This window comes from Podarcis vaucheri (assembly GCF_965113315.1).
Source record: "Podarcis vaucheri genome assembly, chromosome: 14".
In the NCBI taxonomy this organism is placed as follows: domain Eukaryota; kingdom Metazoa; phylum Chordata; class Lepidosauria; order Squamata; family Lacertidae; genus Podarcis; species Podarcis vaucheri.
This window is the reverse complement of record NC_138752.1, coordinates 26,140,902-26,166,360: the sequence shown is the minus strand read 5'-3', so window position 1 is coordinate 26,166,360 and position 25,459 is coordinate 26,140,902. Positions and strand designations below refer to the sequence as shown.

General features: G+C 46.8%; 1 protein-coding gene across 1 annotated transcript in view; it reads left to right on the top strand.

The window, feature by feature from the left end:
* IGDCC3 (immunoglobulin superfamily DCC subclass member 3) overlaps positions 1-25,459 on the top strand; it is a 113,700-nt gene that overhangs the window by 52,453 nt on the left and 35,788 nt on the right. Inside the window, exons 3-5 of the mRNA XM_082198429.1 lie at positions 16,589-16,733; positions 19,596-19,726; positions 23,154-23,291. Of these exons, the coding sequence (XP_082054555.1) occupies positions 16,589-16,733; positions 19,596-19,726; positions 23,154-23,291 (414 nt within the window). The remainder of the gene's footprint in view (positions 1-16,588; positions 16,734-19,595; positions 19,727-23,153; positions 23,292-25,459) is intronic.

Here is a 25,459-nt window from a genome sequence, read left to right as displayed (position 1 = left end):
AGGGAGGGGGAGGTTGTCCGTTTCCACCATTGACTTCTTGGAACCTGAACGGTGGTAGCAATTGAAAAATAATTGCGGGCGGTTGTGAGAACAAGGCATCATCACTGGGCTCAGTTTCACCGAGGCTCCATAAGGGATGTTGCTCCAGCGCTTTGGTCATTATTCAATATTGAAGCATGTGCTGGAAGGCCAAAGAAACGTGCCACTCATGTGTACACCCTGATAATCCACTCAGACAGGGCAATGCATGGCATTGAGAGGCAAGTTTTTTGTCTTTCATAACTATTGGACATCCTATGAAGATGAATGTTGGAAGGAGGTAGAGACAGCCACTGACTTGGATTTCTTGGACAAATTTGTGGAGGAGAAGCCTGTCAAGGGTTTCTAGCCGCGATGGCCATGCTCTGCTTCCATAGTTGGAGGTAGTAATGCATCTGAGTACCACTGGCTGGAAACCACAGCAGGGAGTGCTCTTATGCTCTGGCTCTGCTTGCGAATTTCCTGCAGGCATCTGGTTGGCTTCTGTGAGAACAGGAATGCCGATTAGGTGGGCCATTGGCCTGATCCAGAAGGTTCTTCTCACACACTTACTGGGTTAATTAACATTGACAGTGCGGGGGGGGGGGTATTTTGAGTCACATGGAACTTTTCTTTAAGCTTAGGTGCACTGTGTGTGTGTGGGTGTACAGTGGTACCTCGGGTTAAGAACTTAATTTGTTCCGGAGGTCCGTTCTTAACCTGAAACTGTTCTTAACCTGAGGTACCACTTTAGCTAATGGGGCCTCCTCCTGCTGCTATGCCGCCGCCACACGATTTCTGTTCTCATCCTGAAGCAAAGTTCTTAACCCGAGGCACTATTTCTGGGTTAGCGGAGTCTGTAACCTGAAGCATCTGTAACCTGAAGCGTCTGTAACCCGAGGTACCACTGTATTTAAATACCATTGTTATAAAACAGCCTTCTGTAACCTGGGGTCCTCCACAGGCCAAAAGCTTTTGGGATTTGTAGTCCAAAACTTCTGAAGGGTTCCAGGATGCAGAAGGCTGTTTTAAAAAGCATGCCGAGGTTTCTCTGGTAGCACTGAGCAAGAAAATGGGAAACCCTTCTTAATGAGATTACAAATTATCTGGCTCTGCTGGAATGATAATCTTTTCCAGCTCACCCCTGCCAACTGCCAATCTAAAGTGTGATAGAGGGTTTTTTTGTTTGTTTTTGTTTTGTAAGATACGAGGAAAACCTCAGCTGTGAAATATGATGAGTCAGGGTTGTCTCCAGTGCTGACCATACCTGGAGAAGAAGAGGGAATTGGAGAGGTCGAAGGTCCGTTAATTTCAATAGGTGTATTAGTGTACAGTGTAAGGGGTTGTAGCCAACTAACTCTCTATCTCACAGATGTGTAGCTTTAAAAATGTACCCTTGCACATTCAATGAACACATGGGGCAGGGGAAGAAAGGGATCGTGCCCAAAGTCCAGCTCCTTTGATTTAAAACATCCCACCCACTAAAGGAGGCAACAGAAAGCCAAAGGCCTAGCGGAAAAGAAATGTTTTTGCCAGGCACTTAAAGGTATGTAATGAAAGTTCCAGGCGAGCCTTTCTCGGGAGAGTATTCCGCAGGCAGAAAGCCATCACTAAAAAGACCGGTTCTCATGTTGCCACCTTCTGAACTTCCTGTGGAGTGGACACACAGAGAAGGGACTCAGAAAACAATTGCAGGGTCCTAGTCAGTTCATAGGACTTGCCGATCAGAAGGTCGGTGGTTCGAATTGCCGCGACGGGGTGAGCTCCCGTTGCTCGGTCCCTGCTCCTGCCAACCTAGCAGTTCGAAAGCACGTCAAAGTGCAAGTAGATAAATAGGTACCACTTCGGCGGGAAGGTAAATGGCATTTCCGTGTGCTGCTCTGGTTTGCTAGAAGCGGCTTAGTCATCCTGGCCACATGACCTGGAAGCTGTACGCCGGCTCCCTCGGCCAATAAAGCCGAGATGAGCGCCGCAACCCCAGAGTCGGCCACGACTGGACCTAATGGTCAGGGGTCCCTTTACCCTTTACCTAGTCAGTCCATATGGAGAGATGGCATTCTTCTAAGCAGCCCAAAACAAAACAAAGCATGTGATTTGAAGACTTTCAAGGTTCTGTTTGATCAGCTGTGTTCTCTCTCTCTCTCTCAAGTTGCCAGTGGCCAAAATTCTATGTTCCTTGGCCCAGCCTTTCCTTAGCACAACCTTTGCCAGCCTGGAGTCCTCCTATTGTTTTAAACTACAACTCCCGTCAATCCTCAGCTATGTTCTCGTCCAGAACACCAGAAGGGACCTCAGGATAGTGAAGGCGACCTTAGCATACTGAGAGAAGGGTCTAACTTTGGAAGCAGGAGTGTGTGTGGCGCTGACCCTGCAGCTGCAGAAGAATGCTCCGATATCCTCTGGCATGTGTAGAGCCTTGCATGTTTTTGCCAGATCCCTCTCATAGGAAATAGCTACCCTGACGCTCCCCGACAATGCTATTAAGTGGGAAGCTGTGAGCCTCCTACTCCTCTCTGTCCCTCCCCTTCCTCCTCTCTCCCCTCCCTCCCTCTCTTTTTAGTGCCTCATGGTCAGACGTCTCTCGACAGGCAGGTCACCAGTGCTGGCCCCATCCAAGTGGCGATCCATCTGCATTTGAACCATCTGCATTAATTTATATATATAGCTCAAAGCATCAGTCTTGGCTGGGCTTGATTTCCCCTGTGGCTTCCTTACCCAGCTGAATTGCTATGGGCGTGCATTAGCCAGCCGGCCAGATGGTGGATTGTAGAGTCAGAGCAGGCTCACGGTTCTGTTGACACGAGCATTGTGCCTCCTGACAAAGGAGAGAGGGGCTGCCTGCAGTCTTCGCCTTTCCTTTCTTTAGCCTGAACGTGGCTGCCATTTTGGAATGCCTCAGCTCCTTGCAAACTGTGCCATGTGGTTTTTGGGTTTTTTTTTGCTCCTTCTCCGTATACTTTTAAGATGGGGCTGCAAAGGTTCCTTTCTGCCCCTAGGCACCACACAGCCTGGGCTTCAGCCCATGGGCTGCCCTCTGCTGCTGGTGTTGTGGCATAAACACGTTAACTAAAGTGTCTCTGTGGGTCTCCTAGGGAGCTATTATAGGCAAACTTTTGTTAAGATAGCCTTCATAAGAGTCGTGCAGCCTTCTGGAACCACATGATGGCCAGATGTTTTGGGCTACAGCTTTGGGAGTTGTCCAAAACATCTGGAGGGCACCAGGTCGGTGAAGGCTGTGGGAATGGAATTTTTGTTGTTGTTGTTTCTTGCATGGATTAACAAAGCAAGTTACTGTCATTGTTTAATTTAAAAAAAAACAATGTTCTTGGGTTTTTTTTAAATAATGCTCCACCCTTACCAAAAGAAATATTGAGGTATGTGGTGAAAATACAGCATAAGAATAGCCAGCGCTCTAAAGTGCATACCCTCCAACATTCCTCAGATGAAAATAAGGCTATTTCTCACTCCCCAAAACTGACCCTCCTCAACCCCCTATTTTCATACTCTCCATCATTTCTCTAATGAAAATAGGGATGTATTATTATTATTATTATTATTATTATTATTATTATTACCCTGCTCATCGGCCTGGGTTGCCCAGACACTCTGGGCGGCTTCCAATATATGTAAAAACATAAGAAAACATTAAACATTTAAAAAACTTCCCTGTTGTATAGGTTGTGTTGTTACTTATCTCCTTGGCTCGGGGGTCGCATAACTCCATACACTGCAACATTTCTCTGATGAAAATAGGGATGTCCTACCATACCCGTCAACATTTCTCCAATAAAAATAGGGACGTCCTAAGGAAAAGTGGGACATTCTGGGATCAAATCAGAATCTGGAACGGCTTCTGTAAATCTGGGACTGTCCCTGGGAAATAGGGACACTTGGAGGGTCTGAAAGTGTAGACTATGATTTAACCTAGAGCAACCCAAAAAGTCTGGACGTCTGGGAAAGTTTAGCATTTTTTTTCTTATTCATGCAAAACCGTTCCAGTCAGTTGTAAATCAGGCTTTGTGTCTCGGTCCTTTTGTTAGTCATATTTTGTTGGCCAGTTTCTCTTATTAGGGCCAGTTGTCAAGCTTTATTAAGCCAATTTGATAAGGATGCTCCTTGCAAGTCTTTTCAAAATTGAGCTATAACAAGTCTAGCTGCTAACAATGGAGAACCAATAGGAGATTTAAGTGAAGTGATCTGTATTCTGACCCTGAAATATATTCAGTAAAGCTAACTCTGGGAACTGAATGATTTGTTGACCGATGATATTACATCTCTCTAAAAAAACTGTCCTCAACACAATGTCTCCACATCGTTTGCTGACTATACATTTGCTGGAAGCACTTCTTTTCATCTGGAGGTTCCTCACTACCAAATAGATGTGTGAGCCTCTAGTACATGGGTACGCAAACTAAGGCCCGGGGGTGTGTGGATCTGGCCCAATCGCCTTCTAAATCCGGCCCACAGACGGCCCGGGAATCAGTGTGTTTTTACATGAGTAGAATGTGTCCTTTTATTTAAAATGCATCTCTGGGTTATTTGTGGGGCATAGGAATTCGTTCATTCCCCCCCTCAAAAAAATATAGTCCGGCCCCCCACAAGGTCTGAGGGACAGTGGACTGGCCCCCTGCTGAAAAAGTTTGCTGACCCCTGCTCTAGTGAGGTGTAGCTCATTTCCATAAGCATGATGTTGTATGAGGCAAGCAATTTGCACCAGAGGTTCCCTGCAGAATAGAAATATGAGGACCCCATTCCCTGCCCCCTATAAACCTTTCCATGCAAAAATCACAGCAAAGTTCATATGTAGAGCAGTCTCCTTTACATGCTTTTGAAATCTGCCTTAGTTGGAGGAGGGGGGTGCCAAATTAACAAAGGGGGCGCTAACACACTGGGCAGCTAACTGCTGCTGTTTGTTTTTGGCGGGGTTGTGAGATTTGATCACTGGCTTAAAGTATATGCAGCCCGGCTTAACTTGCCTACTATCAGCATCTAGGGGCGAAAGGCTTGTTCCAGTAGTTATAGCAGCGATGCTGATGATTTAATAGTCTATGACATATTCCATCCAAAGCACTCCCAACCGAAGATCAGAAATGGGTTGGTTTCAAAAGTCATATTTCACAGCAGCACAGACCAGAGAGAGATCAGTGAAAACATCAAAATGCATTTACCACCATAACAGCTGAGCTTGCATGCTGGAGAGCTACGAAACCTCTTCGTTCAGGCAGACCAGGATTTGGCCATCGGCCAACCGAAGCATAAGGCAGCCAGCACAGGCGGAAGAGGGAACTTCTAGTGACAAGCTATTTTCAACCAACAGGGCTTTTCCCAGTGAATAAATAGAACAGGATGCCCCCCCCTCCCCCAATGTATGGAGTCATATGACCTATTTCCAGGGATATGCTGTATATTCTGCGGAACAGCTGATTCAACCTCCCTTGAATTTTTGCCAGCAAAATGCAGGAGTAGTTACAGGTGCCAAAGAGAGTGGATAGGCACAGCTTAGCTACGAGAAAGTAATTGCAGCTCCTCGTAGAGGGAGAAAGCAAGAAATACTCAACCTGTAGAAAATAAGATTAGCAATATCGGGAGATGTTGGATTACATATTCTCCCTCTTAATATAATTCAGTGGACCGGGCCATGGGAGGGGAACCTCAAGGCCCTCAAGGTTCTCTGTCTGGCCCTTGGAATCTTCCCCAGCCACACACCTATGAATGGAATCATAGAATTGTAGAATTGGAATGGACCCTGAGGATAATCTAGTTCAACCCCCTGCAATGTAGGACTATGCAGCTGCACCATGTGGGAATCGAACCTGCAATCTTTGTGTTATCAGCACCATGCTCTTATCAACTGAGCTATCTTGAAGAATCTGTCAATTTCAGTTCTTGTTTAATGTAGCTGTTAAATCCAGCTTTTGGCTTTAAATGCAAACTGGACCGAATTTCTCTTCCATCCCTATTGCCCCTCAGTAGACCTGTTTCGCATCCCCCTTTCCTAGTATGAGTCACTGAACTCTGAGGGATGTAGAGGGGAGGGGAGCATTGGTGTAGCAGGGACGGGGTAGCCGTCCCCCAACAAGTAAATAAATAAAAATACTTAACTAACTGACCAATTGAATCACATATAACTTGGTTCTGACCCCCTTAACATAAAGCCTGCCCTCCCCCAAACAAATTCTGGCTATGCCCATGGAGGGGAAGGTGGAACACCTGCTTTGCATTCCTGGTTCTATTCCTGCGGTGCCTCCAGGTATTTTCAATTTCTATATTTCTATATTACACCGCCCTTCATCCGTAGACCTTAGGGCAGTTCACGACATAGGGTAGGACTGAGAAAGGCTCTCACCTGAAAAGTCACTGTCAGTCCGTGTTGACAGTACTGAGCTAAGTGGACCAGTGAACTGGCTTGACTGTATTCTCTGTATGTCCCTCCAACCTTATTCTTTGCCTTGCCCCATCGGTCTGATGCCTTGGCCCAACCTGTTCTCAGCTCCCAACTCCCAACCCTGCCAAGGTCCCCTGTTCCCTTTTTCCACTTAACCTTGTGGGCAGGGGGTGGGGGTGGGCGGACCCTTCCGGTATATGACAGCACCCACCTCCTAGGAAATACGATCAAACCAAACCCTAGTCTTTATTGGAGGCAGAGCAGAACAAAGATGACGTCTGCGATTGTCGAGGGGGAAAAACGGAAAGCAATTAACTCTGGCGACGCCATTGGCTGTTTGCCTGATGAAAATGGCACCTTGCCCGAGCGTTCTATAAATCACAGGTTCCATTTGGGAAGGAGCTTTCCGTGGTAATTAATGAGCCAGTATGAAGACATTAAATGTGGAGTGTGCGGTGATAGACTGGCTTGTCATTCATCGGTGTGTCATCTTCCTCTTACTTGGATATCCACCAAAGAACAAAGGGCAAAATCCTTGTAGACCCCGGAGCAAGGCTGCTATCTCTGATAGCAGCGAACGAAGCAATTCTTGGAAAATAACAAAGCCGGGTTAGACATTTAGTGAGCTAATTGCAAGGATGCCATCGCAAACGCATTCTGAAAGCTTGCGGTCTATTATTGGAAATGATTGCTTTGTGGACTTGTGAGGATTGACAATGTAAAGTTAATTTTCCCCTCCCATTTAAAATTCATTAGGCTTGATTGGGAACCAGGAAGGGTTTTGATGGTGTTATCGACGGGCATGTGCGAAATTAAATGGGTCTTTCCTGGAGGTGCCGTGCCTTGTAATCGCTATGAAAACCTTTGCCAAGCTGGTGCCCTTTGGATATTTGGGGCTGCAAATCCCATTGGGTCCAGGCAACAAGAAGTTGTAGGAATCAGGTCTACACTGATGGGCAGCACCTCTCTAAAGTTTAACAAATGCAAGAGCCGCAGCTCTGTGGCAGAGTATGTGCTTTGTATGCAGAAGGTCCCAGGTTCAAAACCTGGCATCTCTAGTTGGGCTGGGAGAAACTCCGGGGAGCCACCGATACTGAGCTAGATGGAGCAATGGCAAGACTTGGAATAAGCTATCTTCCCATGTTCCTAATCTAATATCAGAATAAGAGCCTGGTTCATCAGACCAGTGACCCCTCTAGTCCTGTTATTAGTAAGATTGTCTACTGACTGATAACACTGCTTGATTAATTTTGTTGGGGTGGTATTTTTAATGGGATTTATTGTAAACTGCCTTCAGGTGCTTTTGTAATAGGTAAAGGTAAAGGGACCCCTGACCATGAGGTCCAGTCGTGACCGACTCTGGGGTTGCAGTGCTCATTTTGCTTTATTGGCCGAGGGAGCCGGCATACAGCTTCCGGGTCATGTGGCCAGCATGACTAAGCCGCTTCTGGCAAACCAGAGCAGCGCACAGAAACACTTTACCTTCCCGCCGGAGCGGTACCTATTTATCTACTTGCACTTTGACGTGCTTTCGAATTGCTAGGTTGGCAGGAGCAGGGACCGAGCAACGGGAGCTCACCCCGTCACAGGGATTCGAACCACCGATAGGTGATGATATATAAATATTTCAATAAATATGCTCGTATTATAAAAATGGCGAAAGCAGTTGGGGTGTGTGTGGGAATAGAGCCTTTTAAGCCTGTTTTGCTCAGGTCATGGACCTCGTCTTGATGATGTTGAAGAAGAAAATGAAGAAATGTTAGCATTTCAACCCCTCTTGGAAAACATGCAAAGGCATGTTTTCTTTGCGTGGAAGGACAAAGAACAGCAAAAAGAGCCTAGATGCCTTTTTAAAAAAAATCCCGCCATTTTATTATATTCAAATCCTTCTTTTCTCTTCCCTTTCAGCACTAGGGAGTCCGGCCTGCACATTCCCCCCTCCCCCTATTCCTCGGACTCAGGGAGAATAAATGGGCGGCACTGTCGTTCACACTTGGCTACGCATAGAGAAGGGAGTATTCAGAGCCGGGCTCTGGGGTCTGGCAGTGGCAGCTTTGGACAATAGCATCATTAGACACGGAGAGCGAGTCTCCAGTTTGCCGCCACTGAGCTTCCCTGAATAGCCAGCAGCCCCTTGTTCTGGGAGTGGAGCCTTTTGGTGGGGGGAGGGGGTTGAGTGATGGAGGAGAGGGTCTTTTTTATCAAAGGGGGGGATGCAAAAGGAAGATACAATGTCACTTTCTGAATGCCCTCAAAGCTTTGTAAAAACCATTGGGATTGTCAAAGCAGAGGGTCACAGAAGGAAGAAGACAAAGCCTCTCTGCTCCCTTCTCCTCTGCCCCCAAACTCTTTCCCTCCCTTTCATCTCCCAACTGCTTTCACATTCTAAGGTTCCAGAGTGTGAAGGGGGGACTGTATTAAATCACTTCTTCCCCCACCTTCCTCCGATAAGGGGTGCATACAAACCATATATTTAAAGCATGTTACCCCCCCAGGATAATCCAGGGGACCGTAATTCACCCCTAAGAGAGCTACAGCTCCCAGCACCCTTAGCAAACTAAAGTTCTTGGGATTCTTGAGTGGGTGTGCTTTGCCTGAAGCCCTGGAGAGCCACTGCCAGTCAGTGTAAACAATACTGAGCTCAATGTCCAGACTCTCCATAGCTTGGGTTGACCTTGTGGCTCAGGCTGCAAGATTCATGGCATGGCCGGCTCTACCATTAGACAGACTGAGGCAGTCACCTCATGTGACAGAAACTGGGGCTGGGGCAGCACTCTTCTCCTACCAGCCATTCCTCTTGACCCCCTGATCATGCTTGTCTATTGGAGATCAGAGCTATGCGGGCCTGTCATGGACCCTCTTGGGCCACATTCACACTGTGCATTTCAAGCTCTATGATGCCACTTTAAATAGTCATGGCTTCCCCCCAAAGAATTCTGGGAGCTGTGGTTTGTTAAGGGTGCTGAGAGTTGTGAGAAGACGCTTATTCCCCTCGCAGACCTTCAGTTTCCTAAGTGGTTTGACAGTTCAATCTCTCTACATGAGGAATTTTGGGAATTGTAGCCCTGTGAGGGGATTAGAGGTCGACTAAAAACTCTCAGCACCCATAACAAGGTGCAGCTCCCAGGATTCTTTGGGGGAAGGCATGGCTGTTAAAAATGGTGTCAGAGTGTTTTGAACACATGCTGTGGTAGCAGCCTAAATTAGCCTCCTGACTTCAGGTTCATTGAAGGGATGTTATCAACGCTGACAGGGTTTGGAAACAAGATTCAGTGGTTTATTCAGTCAAATTCAGTACATGGAGAGGGGACGCCATTTTGTCCGTTGCCTCAGGCGGCAAAATGTACTGGGCCACCCCGGTTCATGTTACTATAATGTGTGTGTTTGTGGAGCTGTGTTTGTGGGGGGGGGGCAGGTAAGCCTGGCATTTTGCTATTTGAACTCGGGTCAGTTGAGGGGTGAGTCTTGTTGAGTGTGAGAATGCCAACAATTTAAGGAGCCGAATGGACGCTGGAGGTTGTGTTTCGCATCTTCCACTTTCAAGCATGAGTTTGAAAGGCTCCCATGTCTGTTTAATTGGCATGTTGTATAATGACGCCTTCTGCAGAAAGGAGTTTTTCCACACACAAACACCCCTGACCAATTCTGCCATCTGGAAGGATTCCAGAGCAAATGATGCTCAGCCTCTGATCTTATAATGCTGCTAATTTAATACGACTGCAGACAAAAATTTCCCTCCACTCGCCCTGCCCCACCCTCTACAGGAAGGCTGCATTCTCATGAACCATGAATGGCCAAGGGAGTCAGAGAGAGAGAGAGAGCGCACACACCTTTCTCCTTTGCTGTTCACACACAACTATTAAACATTACATTAATTCTGCTGCATTTTCCAGGGTCCCCTTGGCTTCCTTGGTGGAAGAAAGGTGGGATATTACTGAAAATAGGGCTCCCCGGACAGTAATGGGATTTCAAAGGCAGAAATGATGCCCGGGGGAGGGGGATTTCCAAAATGTGGTGCTTTGTCCTGGATCTTAGGCAAGTCAATTGAAAAATGGTGGTTTTTTGGCTCAACAACTTTCGAGGTGTCCTGGTTTTTACTTTTTGAAATATGGCAACCCTACTGAAAAAGGTGTAAGTAAGTAAGTAAGTAAGTAAGTAAATATGACATTTATACTCCTCTTTTTGAGGAGGTTGGAATCATGAGAGCCAGTGTGGCATCACAGTTAAAGTGTTGGACCACGACCTGGGAGACCAGGGTTCGAATTCCCACTCAGCCGTGAAGCTCATTGGGTGACCTTGGGCCAGTCACTGTCTCTCATCCTAACCTACCTCACCTGTTGTGAGGATATGATGGGTTGGAGGAGAACCACGAGCTCCTTGGAGGAAAAGGTGGCCTATAAATGGTGGTCTATAAAGGTGGTCTATAAAGAAATAATAAACTAAAATAAAAATGGTTCAAATTCGTCTGAGCCACAAGCACATATTTGCAGCCACAGCACAAAGTTAATGGCTGAACATTTTAGTGAACCTGGATGTAAGATCAGATCAGTGTTCCCCAATCTGGTGCCCTCAAAACTATTTTAGACTACAGCTTCCATCAGCCCCATGAGAGTTGTAGTCCAAAACATCTGGAGGGCATCAGATTGGGGGATGCTGGACTAGATAGACTAAGGGTAGCCAATTTGGTGCTCTCCAGATGTTGATGGACTCCCCAACTCCCATCAGCCCTGGCAGCCAGCATGGCCAATGGCCACAGGATGATGAGAGAGCGCCATATTGGCTACCCAAAGATAGACCTTTGTTCTCCACAACTATGACGGTTCTTACATTCAGTATCCGTGGTTTTCAAATTGTGTTTCAGAGGACCCTCAGGGAAGGTAATTAATGGTTGGGCAAGCTTCCCTGACAGATATATTCCCCTTCACAGACAATCTTCTACTGGGCTGCATGCTGGCAAGGGGGTGTTGTCAGATGACCTCTCTATTAATGAAAAGTGATTATGAAACCAATGGTCAGAGGCTGCAATGCCTCTGATTGCCAGTTGCTGGAGACTGCAGGAGGGGCGAGGGCACTTGCGCTCAGGTCTTGCTTGCGGGTTTCCTACAGGCCACTGTGAGAACAGGATGCTGGACGAGACAGGCCATTGGCCCGGTCCAGCAGGGTTTTCTTATGTTCTATGTTGTGAGGGTGCCTAGTGCCCCTTGGGGGCTTAAAGGGTCACTTAGCCCAGATTCCCCTGTAACCTGGTGTCAGCTCTGTCTCTTCATCCCTCCTCTGCTGCGCACACACACACACACACACACACCACTTTCCGTTGCTTGCTGTTGATCCCAGGGCCTGTGCTTTAATGATCCTAACAGGCCTTGGATTTACTGTGACATATTGAGTTAATGTTTCCCTTTCCCCACACCAAATCGAGGCCAGCCTCCTCCTTATCGCTAATGCTGCGCTGAGCGAAAACGAATTGCCTCCTAATGGCTTCAATTTAGTTTTTCGTGGAGTAAAGAAAATTTTATTCAATACCTGTTTTCATCTTTATTATATCAGATTTGCCGCCGCTGTCATCCGGCTCATGAGCTGGCTTGTGGTTCGATTAAGGGGGATCCGACCAAGCTGTTTGCCTGAATAAACCTCTCATGAATATGGATGGAGCTGTGACCTGGCCCTTAAACGGGAGAGGATAGAAGGGTTTATTGCTCTGTTCGAAAGCCTTTGCATCTGTAGTGAAGGAAACCGGTTTCCCGGAACCCACGATATGCCCAGTGATCAGAAAGCACTGGGCACCGTATATGCCAGAGCCAGTTTAGATCCTAGGAAGCCTCCTGGATCAGACCAATGCTACACCAGCATCCTGTTCTCACAGTGGCCACCTAGATGCCTGTAGGAAACCTTCAAGCAGGACCTGAGCACAAGAGGACTCTCTCCCCTCCTGCTCTTCCCAGGAACTGGTATTCAGGAGCATAGCTTCCTCCAACCATGGAAGCAGAGCACAGCCATCATGGCTAGTAGCCATTGATTTGCCTCTCCCCTGTTTGACAGGTGTTGTGTGTGTTACTTTTATGGTGCGGAAAGAGAACCACACAAGGTAGCATTTCTGCGGGATGATCTTGAATTGGTTTAATCTTTAGGTCAGCTCCAATCCAAGCGGGTGGTGCTGTGGGTTAAACCACAGAGCCTAGGACTTGCCGATCAGAAGGTCGGCGGGTCGAATCCCCGTGATGGGGTGAGCTCCCATTGCTCGATCCCTGCTCCTGCCAACCTAGCAGTTCAAAAGCACATCAAAGTGCAAGTAGATAAATAGGTACCGCTCTGGTGGGAAGGTAAACGGCGTTTCCGTGCGCTGCTCTGGTTCGCCAGAAGCGGCTTAGTCATGCTGGCCACATGACCCGGAAGCTGTACGCCGGCTCCCTCGACCAATAAAGCGAGATGAGCGCCGCAACCCCAGAGTCGGCCACAACTGGACCTAATGGTCAGAGGTACCTTTACCTTTACCTTCTTCAATCTGGTGCCCTCGGGATGTTTTGAACTATAGATTCCATCAGCTCCTGCAGTCCAAAGCCTATGAAGAGTTGTCAGCTTGAGGAAGGCTACTTTCATTGATCAGTCAGTAGAGAAGTTCCGTAGCTCAGTGGAAGAGCATCTGCCTTGCAAGCAGGTTCAATCTCCAATTGCATCTCTAGGTAGGGCTGGGAGAGGCTCTGCATCCAAAATGCTGGAGAGTCTACGCTTCTAGTCAGTGTAGACAACCCTGAGCTAGATGGACCAGTGCTCAGTATAAGGCAGTTTCCTATGTTCCTGAGAATTTAAATAGAGATGTGAGCAATTAGCGAACACCATTGTTTTGGCTTGTTTCCAGTGCATTTCTGACACAGCCATACTGGAAATCTCATGGTAACGGCAGTGATGGGACCACCACCCACCCGCCATTCAGAATCTACCAGCGATGGTTTGCTGCTGGAGCCTGGGGCTGAGCTGCAGGACAGTTGCTCAGAACGGCTGCCTGTGCAGCTGTAAATAAAGTTTGCCAAACCCATGTTTTTAAAAACAAGGAGAAGAACATTTTGTAGCATGGGGCATGATTTATTTATTTGAAAACACAAATTATCAAAAACAAAACACCCAATCGCTTTGGCGAGGGTTGTGGCCTTCCCCCCCTGCATCCGACACAAAACTGTGCTTTAAAGCCACATAAAAGGGTCACTGCAGAGCCTTATTTTACTTAACATCCTCATCAATGAATTATTTATGCCCTCCCGATGTTTTATTCATGATAAATATTAATACCAGTGTCTTTAAGAGGAGAGGTTATTGCTGCAATTTTACCTGGAAGAGATGATATTATTGAAATAAAGTGACAGAGATCCCATTTCTTCACTGGGGGCTGTTTTTGTTGACAAAGCTCTCCTTCCGGTTAACCCTTTGCCAGCTGGAGGACCTCTATCCCGGGGATTCCTAGAGAGCAGTTATGCCTTCTGAACTTGAATGGTTTTGGGGTGGTTGAGGTTTGCTTTTGTTTTGCTTTGGTCCCTGCAAATCATTAAGGGGGGGGGGGGCTTTTTCTGGCATGCCTGCTTTGTGTTTGGACCTGGAGTCAAACCATTTAGTTCATGGAAGTCTTTAAGCTCTGTGATGGTTATTCATTCCTCATATGAATATAACTAATAGCAGTGGTGTTCAGTCTTCTAGTGGTGTTCAATGTTCTAGGGTGCCAACACAATTAACATGGGGCATCGTTTGGGGCCTCAGTGTTACCCTACTTGAACACACTCAGCCCCAAGAACAAGAACACACTCAGCCCCAACGGCCCTTGCTCAGAGATACAGCATCTCTGCTTTGCATGCAAAAGGTCCCAGGTTCAGTCCCCAGTATCTCCAGGCAGAGCTAGGTGAGAACCCAGCCTGAGAGCTGCTGCCAGTCTGTGTAGACAATACAGAGCTAGAGGGACTCAGAATAAGGCAGTTTCCTAGGTTCCATTCCTAAACTTCCATTCGCAAAGCTCTGATCAGCTTCCATGCAACTCTGGGGTTACCCAAACAATTCAGAAATCATTGCTAGGGGCCCTAACCCAGAAAACATTTCACTGAAATGTGTAGCACAATGGAAAAAAGCTTGAGGATAAAACTATGTCCTGGCAGATCAGTTCCAGCTACCCTTACAACTTAGACTGTAGAATTTAACAAAAACATTTACTAAGAGCACTGCTAAAAATAGAGTGATGTTTCTTATGAGCCTCGCTATTGTATGATAGTATTGAGCGCTAATACAATAAGTATGTTCCGATTCTACCTCCACTTTGGTTGGTTGCTGCTCAAAGCCCTTTTCATAGCACAATAAAATGTAATTAGTGCTCAAGAAGCTTACATAATTTAATAAAATGCTCTCAGATGGCATTAAAATCCAGTTGAAACCAGGGTTGTTTTTTTGGTGTTTTTCCCCTGTTGTTAAAAGACGGAGAGGAACAACGGTGGATCCCTTAAAAGCACAATCAGCATGTTGTATTTTCTAAACCCTCCCTATTTAGTGAGCTGAAGCTTATGACAGAGGGGCGTGAGAGGAGGGTGATATGGCCCATGTTTAATGTATGAAGCGGAATAAGAAGTCTCCCATCTGTCGGAGCCCAATGGGAGTCTGGAGATGAATGATGGATCCTTCCTGACATGTCTTTGGTTCTTTCCCTTAAAGAGATGCACATGTATTATCTTTGATGTGTGTTGAAGGAAGGAGATTGAGGTGTGTGTGTGTTAATGTGCAGCCAGGAGGCATTTTGTGTTAAGGGGAGGCTGGCAGGGGGGGCGAGGATAAGGCACAGTTTAAAGATGGGCTTTTGGGGTTTGGAGTTACGAGCACGGATGGAAATATCCTGGAAAAGGATATTGTGGATTTGGAAAAGGTTCAGGGAAAAGAGCAACCAGAATGATCAAGGAGATGGAGCGACTTCACCATGAGGTTGCAACGTTTGGGGCTTTTCAGCTTAGGGGAAAATTGAGCAACAGGAGACATCATAGTGATGCATGAATTGATGTGTGGTGTAGAGAAAGTGGATAGAAACCAGTTTTTCCCCTCCTTCTCTCATCATATTTGAACTTGAAGCTAAATGTTGAAGGACTGAGAGCAAACGAAAGAACTCATTTGCACACCACGTTGTTAAACTGTGGAACTCACTCCTGCAGTAGGCCGTAATGGCCACCTATTTGGAACAGCTTTAAATGAGGATTAGACAAATTCTTGGAGGAGGAGGAGAGGACTGCTAGCCATGATTGCTACGCTCTTCCTCCATGGTTGGAGACAGTAATGCTTCTGCGAATCACAAGAGGTGAAATTGCTCTTGTGATTGATTCCTGCTTGCTGGCTTCTCACTGTTGGGTCGGTGTGAGAACAGGTTGCTGGACTTATGGGCCATTGGCCTGATCCAGCAGGCTCTTTTTATGTTCCATGTCCTGGCCCCAGAGCAGGAATATTCCTGAGAATCTCCATAGCAGGAATCCCTGAGGAGATTTAGCTGTTGGTAACATCTGGAGGGCAGTAGCTTGGCAAAGATGGACATAGGCTGCATTTTTTGGATTGCTCTTGACAGTAGCTGTGCCAGAATTTGAAATACAGAATTAAGTTTCAGTTCGCATTTCTTAGTGCAGAGAGTATTGATCTGATTCGTAGAGATCTTTCCTGTTCTACTTAATTCAAGAGGCTTCTGGAAGCTTCTCTGTGTGAAGGAAACAAGCAGAAGGTTCATTATATTTGGGTTATTCAGAGAAGCTGAGTAAAGCTGGCTTAATCTGTTATCTCTTTCAGTCAAGGTCATGCTGACTATAAAAGTAGGGTAAGAAGGAGCCTAGGTTTCACTTTCTCTTTCTGTCTCTCTTCCTTCTGGTATGGTTTTCTGTACATGGTTAGGGTTAAGGTTTAGACTTATTGTAAGTTTAAGTTAAGTCTGTTGCAGCTGGATTTCTTATGGACAGTGCCAATCCTGAATGTATTGGATTTGTGACCATTATGCCCATTTGCCTTCAGTAGCAGTAAAGCTCTGCTGGATGAAATACAATTGCCTCTGCTCTATTTTTTGGGAATCCTACAAAGTTTTTACTCTGCTAACTATACATTGGAGTTCTGCTCTGGATCTGGAGTAGAATTCGACAACATTTTCCCCCACGTTTTCCTTTCAGCTTTTCCCTTCCTTTTCCCTTTCAGCTATGTCTGACTTCCACATCCACCCCCAGAGTGCAGTGGTGGAAGAAGGCGGCGTGGCCAGGTTTCAGTGCCAGATCCATGGCTTGCCAGAGCCTGTGATCATGTGGCAGAAGAACCATCTCCCCATCAATACAGAAAACGACAGGTAAGGACAGTGGGTCCAGTCCCCTCCAAACAGGGCTGCGAGTGCTGCAGGAGGGGTGTTTTTCAAACTCTGCACTATTCAGAAACACCTTGCAGGGGGAAAGTTCTTCATATTTACTGCGGAACCCGTCGTTTATTTATGTCACAAGATTTATATACTGCTTGATTGTAATGAAGCCTCAAGGTGGTTTACAAAAAGGATAAAGCAACTGAATTATCAGTAAAATAAATGCAGTTAGAAACAGCTATCAAAAGTATCCAAAAATTAATTGAAATTCACAATAAACTGAAATCCAGATTAAAACACATGCCGACATTCTCCATGTCTGGATAGGCTTGCCTGGACAAAAATGTTCCCAGCAGGTGCTCAAAAGGGTACAGTGAAGGCATTTGCCTGGCGTCAATCAGCAGGGAGTTCCAAAGTGGGGCTGCTGCCACACTAAAATATAGATTTCTTAAAACCCTTCCAAGCAGTTGGGGCCAACTGGGGGAGGTAGATCCAATTAGTCTGGTCCTTGACCTCAAAGGGGGCCTCCGATTTAGACACCCATTTTGGCATCTGATAAGCTTCACAACTTTTTTTCATGTGCATTGGATCAAAATGTGACAAAACCCTCTCAGCTTAGAGCTACAAATTTATGCAAGTGAGAGATGTGATTTGTTAAAAGGGATTTCTTTTTGTTACCTGTTAATAGATTTTAAAGAGTTAAAATTAAAATGTTCATGAAAACCAATAGAAATATATTTGATGGCACAAGATTAGACCCTGATGAATGTATCCTCTCAGATCAGCTGATTTTATAAACAAACCACTCACGCTTGTTCTCTTTTTTTGGAGGGAGGTGTGCCTTATTTTGTTTTCATGGGTTGTCCTTTAAATAGTGAGATGAGCCTCTCTGGACCCATGGCAAGGCCTGGATGCAGCAGACGATTCTGGGAAATGTTTTTGGGAACCCTGTGCTTGCCATTGCCTGGACAGATTGGACCTCAACACTGAACTGAGACTGTGCTCCAGAACATGCCTGGCATCCCCCCCTGTTGCCGAGCCTTTCAAGAAAATACTGTGGTTGGCAAGCTGACTTTCAGGGCAGATAGACAGCTATTACTGATCTGGCAAACCCCTGATAAGCTTCTCCGAAGCTGCAGGCTTTGAAAACCAGTGTTCCAGAATAATAGCAGCGCTAAGCTTGATATTATAAATAAGCAAGGGAACTTTCCAATTCATAACCTACCTTCATTCACCTGTCCCCCAACCAATCACAGAGGCAATTAAACTGGTCAGTGAAAAACATCCCATGATAATCCCAGGGTGTGTGTCTGCGCATTTGAAATGAAGCTGATTCGGGGCAGAGAAAAAGAAGGAACTTCTTTGTGCAGCACAAAGTGGAATTTGCTCTCCAAAGAGGCAGTGACATTCACCGAACTGGATGGCTTGAAAAGGGGGTTAAGACCATTCCCTGAAGGAGAATTAGTCCACAATGGCTATGTTCTGCCTCCCCTGTCAGAGGCAGCAAGCCTATTGAATGCCCATCGCTGGGAATCGCAGGTGACAGGCAGTGCTGTGGTGCTCAGGTCTTGCCTACAGGCTTCCCATGGGCCTCTGGTTTGCTGCCACGAGAACAGAATGCTGGACTAGATGAGACTTCCACCTGATCTGGCAAGGCTCTTTTTGTGTTCATAGAATTAAGTGTCCTCATTCGATGCACGTTCGCAGAACAAATTTTGCAATTCAGGTTTGTGTTTGTTGGCTTGGTATGGCTGCAGGCTCGCACCATTGCCAGCTTGCCTTTTCCCCACTTATCACAAATCAATGAGGATTATTCATTCCTTAGTTATTTGTTAATTTTTCAATCCATTTATTTCCACCACCCCCAGTCATGGGTGTATCCAAGGGGGGGGGGGAGCAGGGAGGGCAGCTGCCCCCCCCAAATCAGTAAAAATACATAGCTAATTGAGGTTCTGCCCCACCCTAAAAAAGATCCTGGCTACGCCCATGCCCCAAATTGATTGCTTTATAGCAGTGCCTTCAAAGTAGCTTGCAAATATTAAAATGTTGCTGCTGCTGTTGTTTACCTGTCCTTTACCCTTAAGGTTCCAGGGCAGTTCATAGCAATTAAAATACAATATTAAAAACAATTCAAATAGTTCATAGACATAAGGTGGATCCTAAAAATATACATATTGGGTGTCAAAAGCCAGAGTAAAGAGCTGCATCTATAAAATACATACACAGATGCATAGAGTATCATCAAAACAATCCGTTTTTCATTCAGCTAATGCTTACCACATACAAAAAAATAGTATTTTAGTTCAGTTCTGAAGGGGAAAAACTATTTACTTCCATCAACTGAATACTGAAATGCTAGAAAAGCAGAGAATCATAAAACCATCTATGAGATCAGGCATACCATGTGATTGTTCATCTCTTTCTTTCGCTGATCATTTTATCAGTATGCCCCTCAGGCAACTGCTTGGAAGCAGAGTTCGATCTGGCCTGCATATGCAGGCGAATAGCAGGCAGGATGCTGAGGTGGCAGAATGGACCACAGCACTACATTCTGCAGGTGTTGGATGCCAACTCTGAATGGTCTACCATGTGAAAACAAAATAAAATAAATCCCCTTGCAGTCAGAAAACTAACATAACAGGGTTCTTTGCTGGATGTGCTAGATTTCTACTTGCAAGGAGCCTTAACAAAAACATAAGGAGGAATTCAAAACATCACCAGCCACCTGCAGTTTGGAGTGGCATACTTTGCCCCCTCATTCTGGAGCAGGCCTTTACCCTTCTAAATACCCATGTACCCACTACTCTGCTGAAACTCCCCTCACTTTCTTTCCCTTGCTTTTTCCTGCTCCTTTAGGTACACGCTGTTGCCTAAGGGTGTTTTGCAGATTACTGGCCTGCGAGCTGAAGACACTGGGATCTTCCACTGTGTTGCCACCAACATTGCCAATGTGAAGTTCAGCAGGGGAGCCAGGCTCACTGTGTCAGGTTGGTGTGTTTGTGGGACAGAGGGGGGGGGGCAGAAGCAGGTGGTACGTCCCACTTATTTCCTACCAGGCCAGCCTAGTAATGCGACTCATTTGGCTGCAGTTAAGACCGGATGCCAGGGACGCGGGTGGCGCTGTGGGCTAAAGCCTCAACGCCTAGGGCCGATCGAAAGGTCGGCGGTTCGAATCCCCGCGGCGGGGTGCGCTCCCGCTGTTCGGTCCCAGCGCCTGCCCACCTAGCAGTTCGAAAGCACCCCCGGGTGCAAGTAGATAAATAGGTACCGCTTACCAGCGGGAAGGTAAACGGCGTTCCGTGTGCGGCTCTGGCTCGCCAGAGCAGCGATGTCACGCTGGCCACGTGACCCGGAAGTGTCCCCGGACAGCGCTGGCCCCCGGCCAATAAATGTGAGATGGGCGCACAAACCCCACAGTCTGTCAAGACTGGCCCGTTCGGGCAGGGGTACCTTTACCTTTACCTTAAGACCGGATGCCATGTGCTGGCTGGGACTGTTGAGAATGCAAAACACCTGGAGGGCACCGGTTAGGGGACTACTGAGAAGATAGAGCTTACCTTCACAAAGCCCCCCCTTTTTTTTACCCTCCCTGCCCGCTGTGCCCACTGTGCTTGTCAACCTGTCAAAAGTCTTGAAACAACAACCGTGTCCGGATTCTGCAGTGCAGGTGCATAGAGCTGTTTTGCCAGGGGCAAGCAGTAGATGGTTGACATTCCTTGAACACATTGCTCCGTAAAGCCGGCTGCTTCTCAGCAGGGGATGTGAAATTCTGCAGCCAGAATCCTACCCATGAGCCCTGAATTTGTGCAAAGTACTTTGATGGAAATTAGTGGAATAGAGAGGAGAAGGAAGTAAAGTGGTTGGGTTGGCCCATCTTTTCTCATGCCCAAACACTGCAGACTGGTGGGACCAGAAGGCCACTCCTCTGCAGAACCCAACAGTCCTGGCTCCTGCTCAGCACACATAGGCAAAGGCTCCTAACGTACAAGTAAGAAAGATACCTTAATTCGGGCAAGTAAAAAGTACAGGTTCAGCAGCAGACACAGAGTCCCGGAGTTCAGTCTATTTAGGGTAAAGGGACCCCTGACCATTAGGTCCAGTCGTGACCGACTCTGGGGTTGTGGCGCTCATCTCGCTTTATTGGCTGAGGGAGCTGGCGTACAGCTTCCAGGTCATGTGGCCAGCATGACTAAGCCACTTCTGGCGAACCAGAGCAGCGCACGGAAACACCGTTTACCTTCCCGCCAGAGCAGTACCGATTTATCTACTTGCACTTTGACTTGCTTTGGAACTGCTAGGTTGGCAGGAGGAGGGACCGAGCAACGGGCGCTCACCCCGTCGTGGGGATTCAAACCGCCGACCTTCTGATGAGTGAGTCCTAGGCTCTGTGGTTTAACCCACAGCGCCACCCGCATCCCACTATTTAGAACAGGGTATTTAGAACTGGCCAAAAGCAATGGAAATGTCCCACCACTTTCTGCATCCTGCCCACCAAGCTTTTAAAGATGATGCACGACATGCTCCCTCATGAGACTCTCTCCCTTTGCAGGAATGTTGGGCTTGCAAATGCGCTCTCCTTCTGAACCCCCAAGACCCTTGGCTAGTGCCCAACCTGACCAACTCTTGGTCCTGAGCCTGGCAGGATGCTAAATAGGCCTGCCTTGGCCTGGCCCTATTCTCCAAAGGGACACATTACCTTCTGGCACCCTCTTGAAAGCTGCTTTCCCCATCAAGTCCCACCTCCCTTGAGCCTTGACACCCACTTAGCAAATGGCTGTTCACACCTGCTTACCAACATGTCCTGGAAACCGGCCTTCAGAGGAGGAATGAGTCAAACTTCCATCTCTGGTCTGTGGCAAAGCTGACCTCTGGGCAAAAGCGGCATTCCTTTCATGCCTTTGTGGCCATGGCTGGCACTGCTTGCTTCTTGGTGATGAGCAGAACCTGACCAAGCAAGCAGCTCTCCCAACAGCTTAATCTTAGAGCTAAGGTGATCCCAAGGGAAGTTGTCCAGGGCGGCAAGTGAATTGGTGTCAGGGGAGAGGGACCTACCTCAGCGATAGAACATCTGCTTTGCATACAGAAGGAACCAGGTGCAATCCTTGACGTCTCCAGATAGGAGTTGGAAAAAAGTCTTACCTGAATCCTTGGAGAGCTGCTATCAGTCAGGGCTGAGCTAGTTGGTCTGACTCAGTATAAGGCAGCATGCAGTGTAGGATTTAGAGGCATAGTTTGTTTATTTGTTTGTTTGTTTATTGCATTTAAACACCACCTTTGTCTTCCAATGATCTAAAATATGGTGTACATGGTTCTTCTTCTTCCCATTTCATCACCTTAACAACCCTCTGAGGTAGGTTAGGCTAAGAGATGGGATGTTGAGTGGCCCAGAGTCACTCACTGAGCTTCATGGCTGAGTGGGGATTCAAACCCAGCTCTCCCCACGTCCCAGTCCAACACTAACCATTATTATGCCACACTGACTCTTTTAAAAGATTGTATAATAAACCAGTCGTGCCTCGTGGCTTTACCTTGGAACCCTTGTGGACATCTGCGCACGGGAGCCAAGCCTAGTGAACTAGGGGATTGTGGGTGTTTCAGCTTCCAGATCATTGCCGTTTTAGGGTGGGATTGAATCGCATCCCAGCAAATTCAGGTTGCCCAATTATAGTTGACTGGGAGGTCTTGTGCAACAAACCTGCTTCCCCAAATTATCAGGCTTTTTGCAGCGAGGAAAGCAACAGGGCAGTGCATTGAAAATTGTGGAATTACACTTGCTTTCATCCAAGGTTGTGTAACCTCCCCCACAAACAAATCAGAATCATTAAATAGCCAGTGTTGTTTAATTTCCCTGCTCAATGAACAGGTTGCCTGGAAGTGCCCCCTTCAGCTGTAGAAGGGAATAGCCTGATGCAGCATCTGCTCCTGTGACTGGCAGGCAGCATGAAGCTTCCTGATTGGCCAAGCCTGGTATAAATTCCAGGAGTCGGCACCTTGTGCTCTTTCCTGGTCAAGAGAACCTCCTCCCTTCAGCATTTCAGCCTTTGCAGTGAGTGGGAAGGCAGGCAGGTTTGGGTCATGGCTGCCTTCTCATACGAACACTAGGAACTGCCTGCCATTGAGTCTGGCCATTGGCTCAGCTCATTCAATACTGTGTCTACAATGACCGGCAGAAGCACGCCATGGTTTCAGGCAGGGAACTCTCCCATCCCTACCTGGGGATCGAACCTGGGACCTTCTGCATGCAAACAGATCCTTTACCACTGAGCTGCGGCTCTGCTCTAGCCTTGACGTGACACAGCACTTCTGAAACCTTACACTCGGAGCACCTGCCCCAGCAATGGTATATATACACATACAGATGCACCTTCTCGATTTCAGAATGTCTCATGTTAATGCTTGGTCTGCCATGCACAGGTTCTCATTCTCCCGTGTACAAGGATCCCATGATTCTCGTGGGACCAGAGAACCTGACCTTAACTGTGCACCAGACTGCCATCCTGGAATGCATTGCAACCGGAAACCCCAGGCCTATCGTCTCCTGGAGTCGACTTGGTAAGTGACCAGAGGTTACCCTCGTGTCAGAATCCATACACAAGAAAGGAGAGTGTTGCTATTACTTCAGTGCAGGCAAAGTTGCCGTATTTTTCACTCTATAAGACACACTTTTCCCCTCCTAAAAAGTAAAGGGAAATGTGTGTGCATCTTATGGAGTGAATGCAGGCGGGAGGCTCTGCTCAGCGCTCCCTTTAAAGAGTGTGTGGAGCGTGTGTGCGGCTCTTGGGAGCTTTTCCCTGAGGAGGGAGAAGTGCCCTTCTCCCTCCTTGGGGAAAAGCCCCCAAGAGCCACACACACGCTCCACACGCTCTTTAAAGGGAGCACGGCTCTTGGGGGAGCCTTCATCCCCCTGCCCGGGAGAGGCTGCGTGCGGCTAACGCATAAGCCAGGACAGCAAGAGGCTATCCCAGAAGCCAGATCCCTCTTGCTGTTCTGGCTTCTGGGATCCAGAATATTTTTTTCCTTGTTTTCCTCCACCAAAAACTAGGTGCGTCTTATGGTCTGGTGCATCTTATACAATGAAAAATACGGTACATACAGCATATTGTAGTTGCTACTAGGTAGGAATTTGGTTTGAGGGGATGAAGACCCTTGTGAGCTGGAAGAAGTTGCTAGTTTTGTGTGTAAAGCTGGTTGCGTTGGAAGGGACCCAGAGGGTCATCTAGTTCAACCCCCTGCAATGCTTTTGTCTTCTGTTTCTTGTGGTTTCTTCACACCCGCTTCTCTATGTCCCTGAAATGCAGGCTGCATACCCGTAATACATTTAAAGCATGTTGCTTCCCCCATGGAATCCTGGGAAATGTAGTTTACCTCTCACACAAGCATACAATTCTGAGCACCCTTAATAAACCACAGTTCCCAGGATTCTTTGAGGAAAGCCATGTTCCTTAAACATAGCATAAACATGTTTCTCAGAACCAGCAGGATCAGATGTTCCTTGACTCTCCATAGGAGAGCGAATTCACCCTTTCATTTTCAGTGCTAAAGCTCTCTCTGCTAGTTAATGAGATTCTAGCTTCTAATCCCTCACGGCTGGTTGGTGAGCTATGGAGGCCCTGCTGATCCCAGGACTGCTGGAGCAGAGTGGGGTCACTGCCTCTGTCAACCATAGCCAAGCTTAGAAGCTTTAACACACACACACACACACACACACACACACACACACGCAAGGCCACATCAATGTGCTCTGTTGTGGTTTGCTGCCCTGACCACGGCAATGCAGCTTGCTTTAAATACCTTTTGGCACCTTGACTGCACCATACAAATATGAAACACCTTCTTTCTCTACAACTGCATTAAAAAACATATATTATGATGTATATATCTGAAGTTGAGAGAAGGAACTGCTGAAAAAGTTGTGAGAGGCAGATTGTAATTATTAAATGGACAACATTTTTGAAGGATGCTCTGAATTGCAAAAAGAACTTAATAGAAATGGAACCAGTAGTTAGGTTTCAGCGGAAGGCCTTCTTTTTTCCCCAGCCTGAGGGGTGCAATCCGCCATGGGCAACCTCCCAGGAACCACATTTATATAGGTTTAATATGAAAGAAAAATCTCCAAGAGGTGTATGAAACCCAGTATATAGAACCAGTCATATAAATTGTGGGTTTTTTTATGTTGTATTAATAGGCAAATATAGAAGTGCTCATCCTCACATCATTCTAATAATAGGTAAAAGCATCCAGTGTGACCAAATTCAGTGGTCATGGTAAACCTGGGCATATGACTACACCTTTAAAATACAGGCAATGACCAATTTATGTGCGTCCAATGGATGTGCAACGGCGCATACCTGGGTTGTGGCAATCCGGAAGTGGCCAGAAATGGGGGTGGAATGGGGGCAGGGCAAAAGGGGGTGGCGTGGCCTTACTCTCCTCTTGGGAAAAGAGGAGGATTATATGGCCTTGTGAAAACTGCAAAGTTTGGGAGAAGTATATAAAAAGTGAAAAACTGTTTATACCTGAAGTACATTGATGCTTTGAAGATTGGTATCGTTGGCAAACGCTGTCTCTAAACAGTATTTATTGGAACTTAAGTTTGTGCCTTTATTATATTTGTTTATTTATCTTGAATCAGGAAGAATGTTACATACTTGCTGAGATTTGTACATATGAGTAATTCTCATATCTCAACAGCATAACGTAATGTACACTATTGTTGTTCA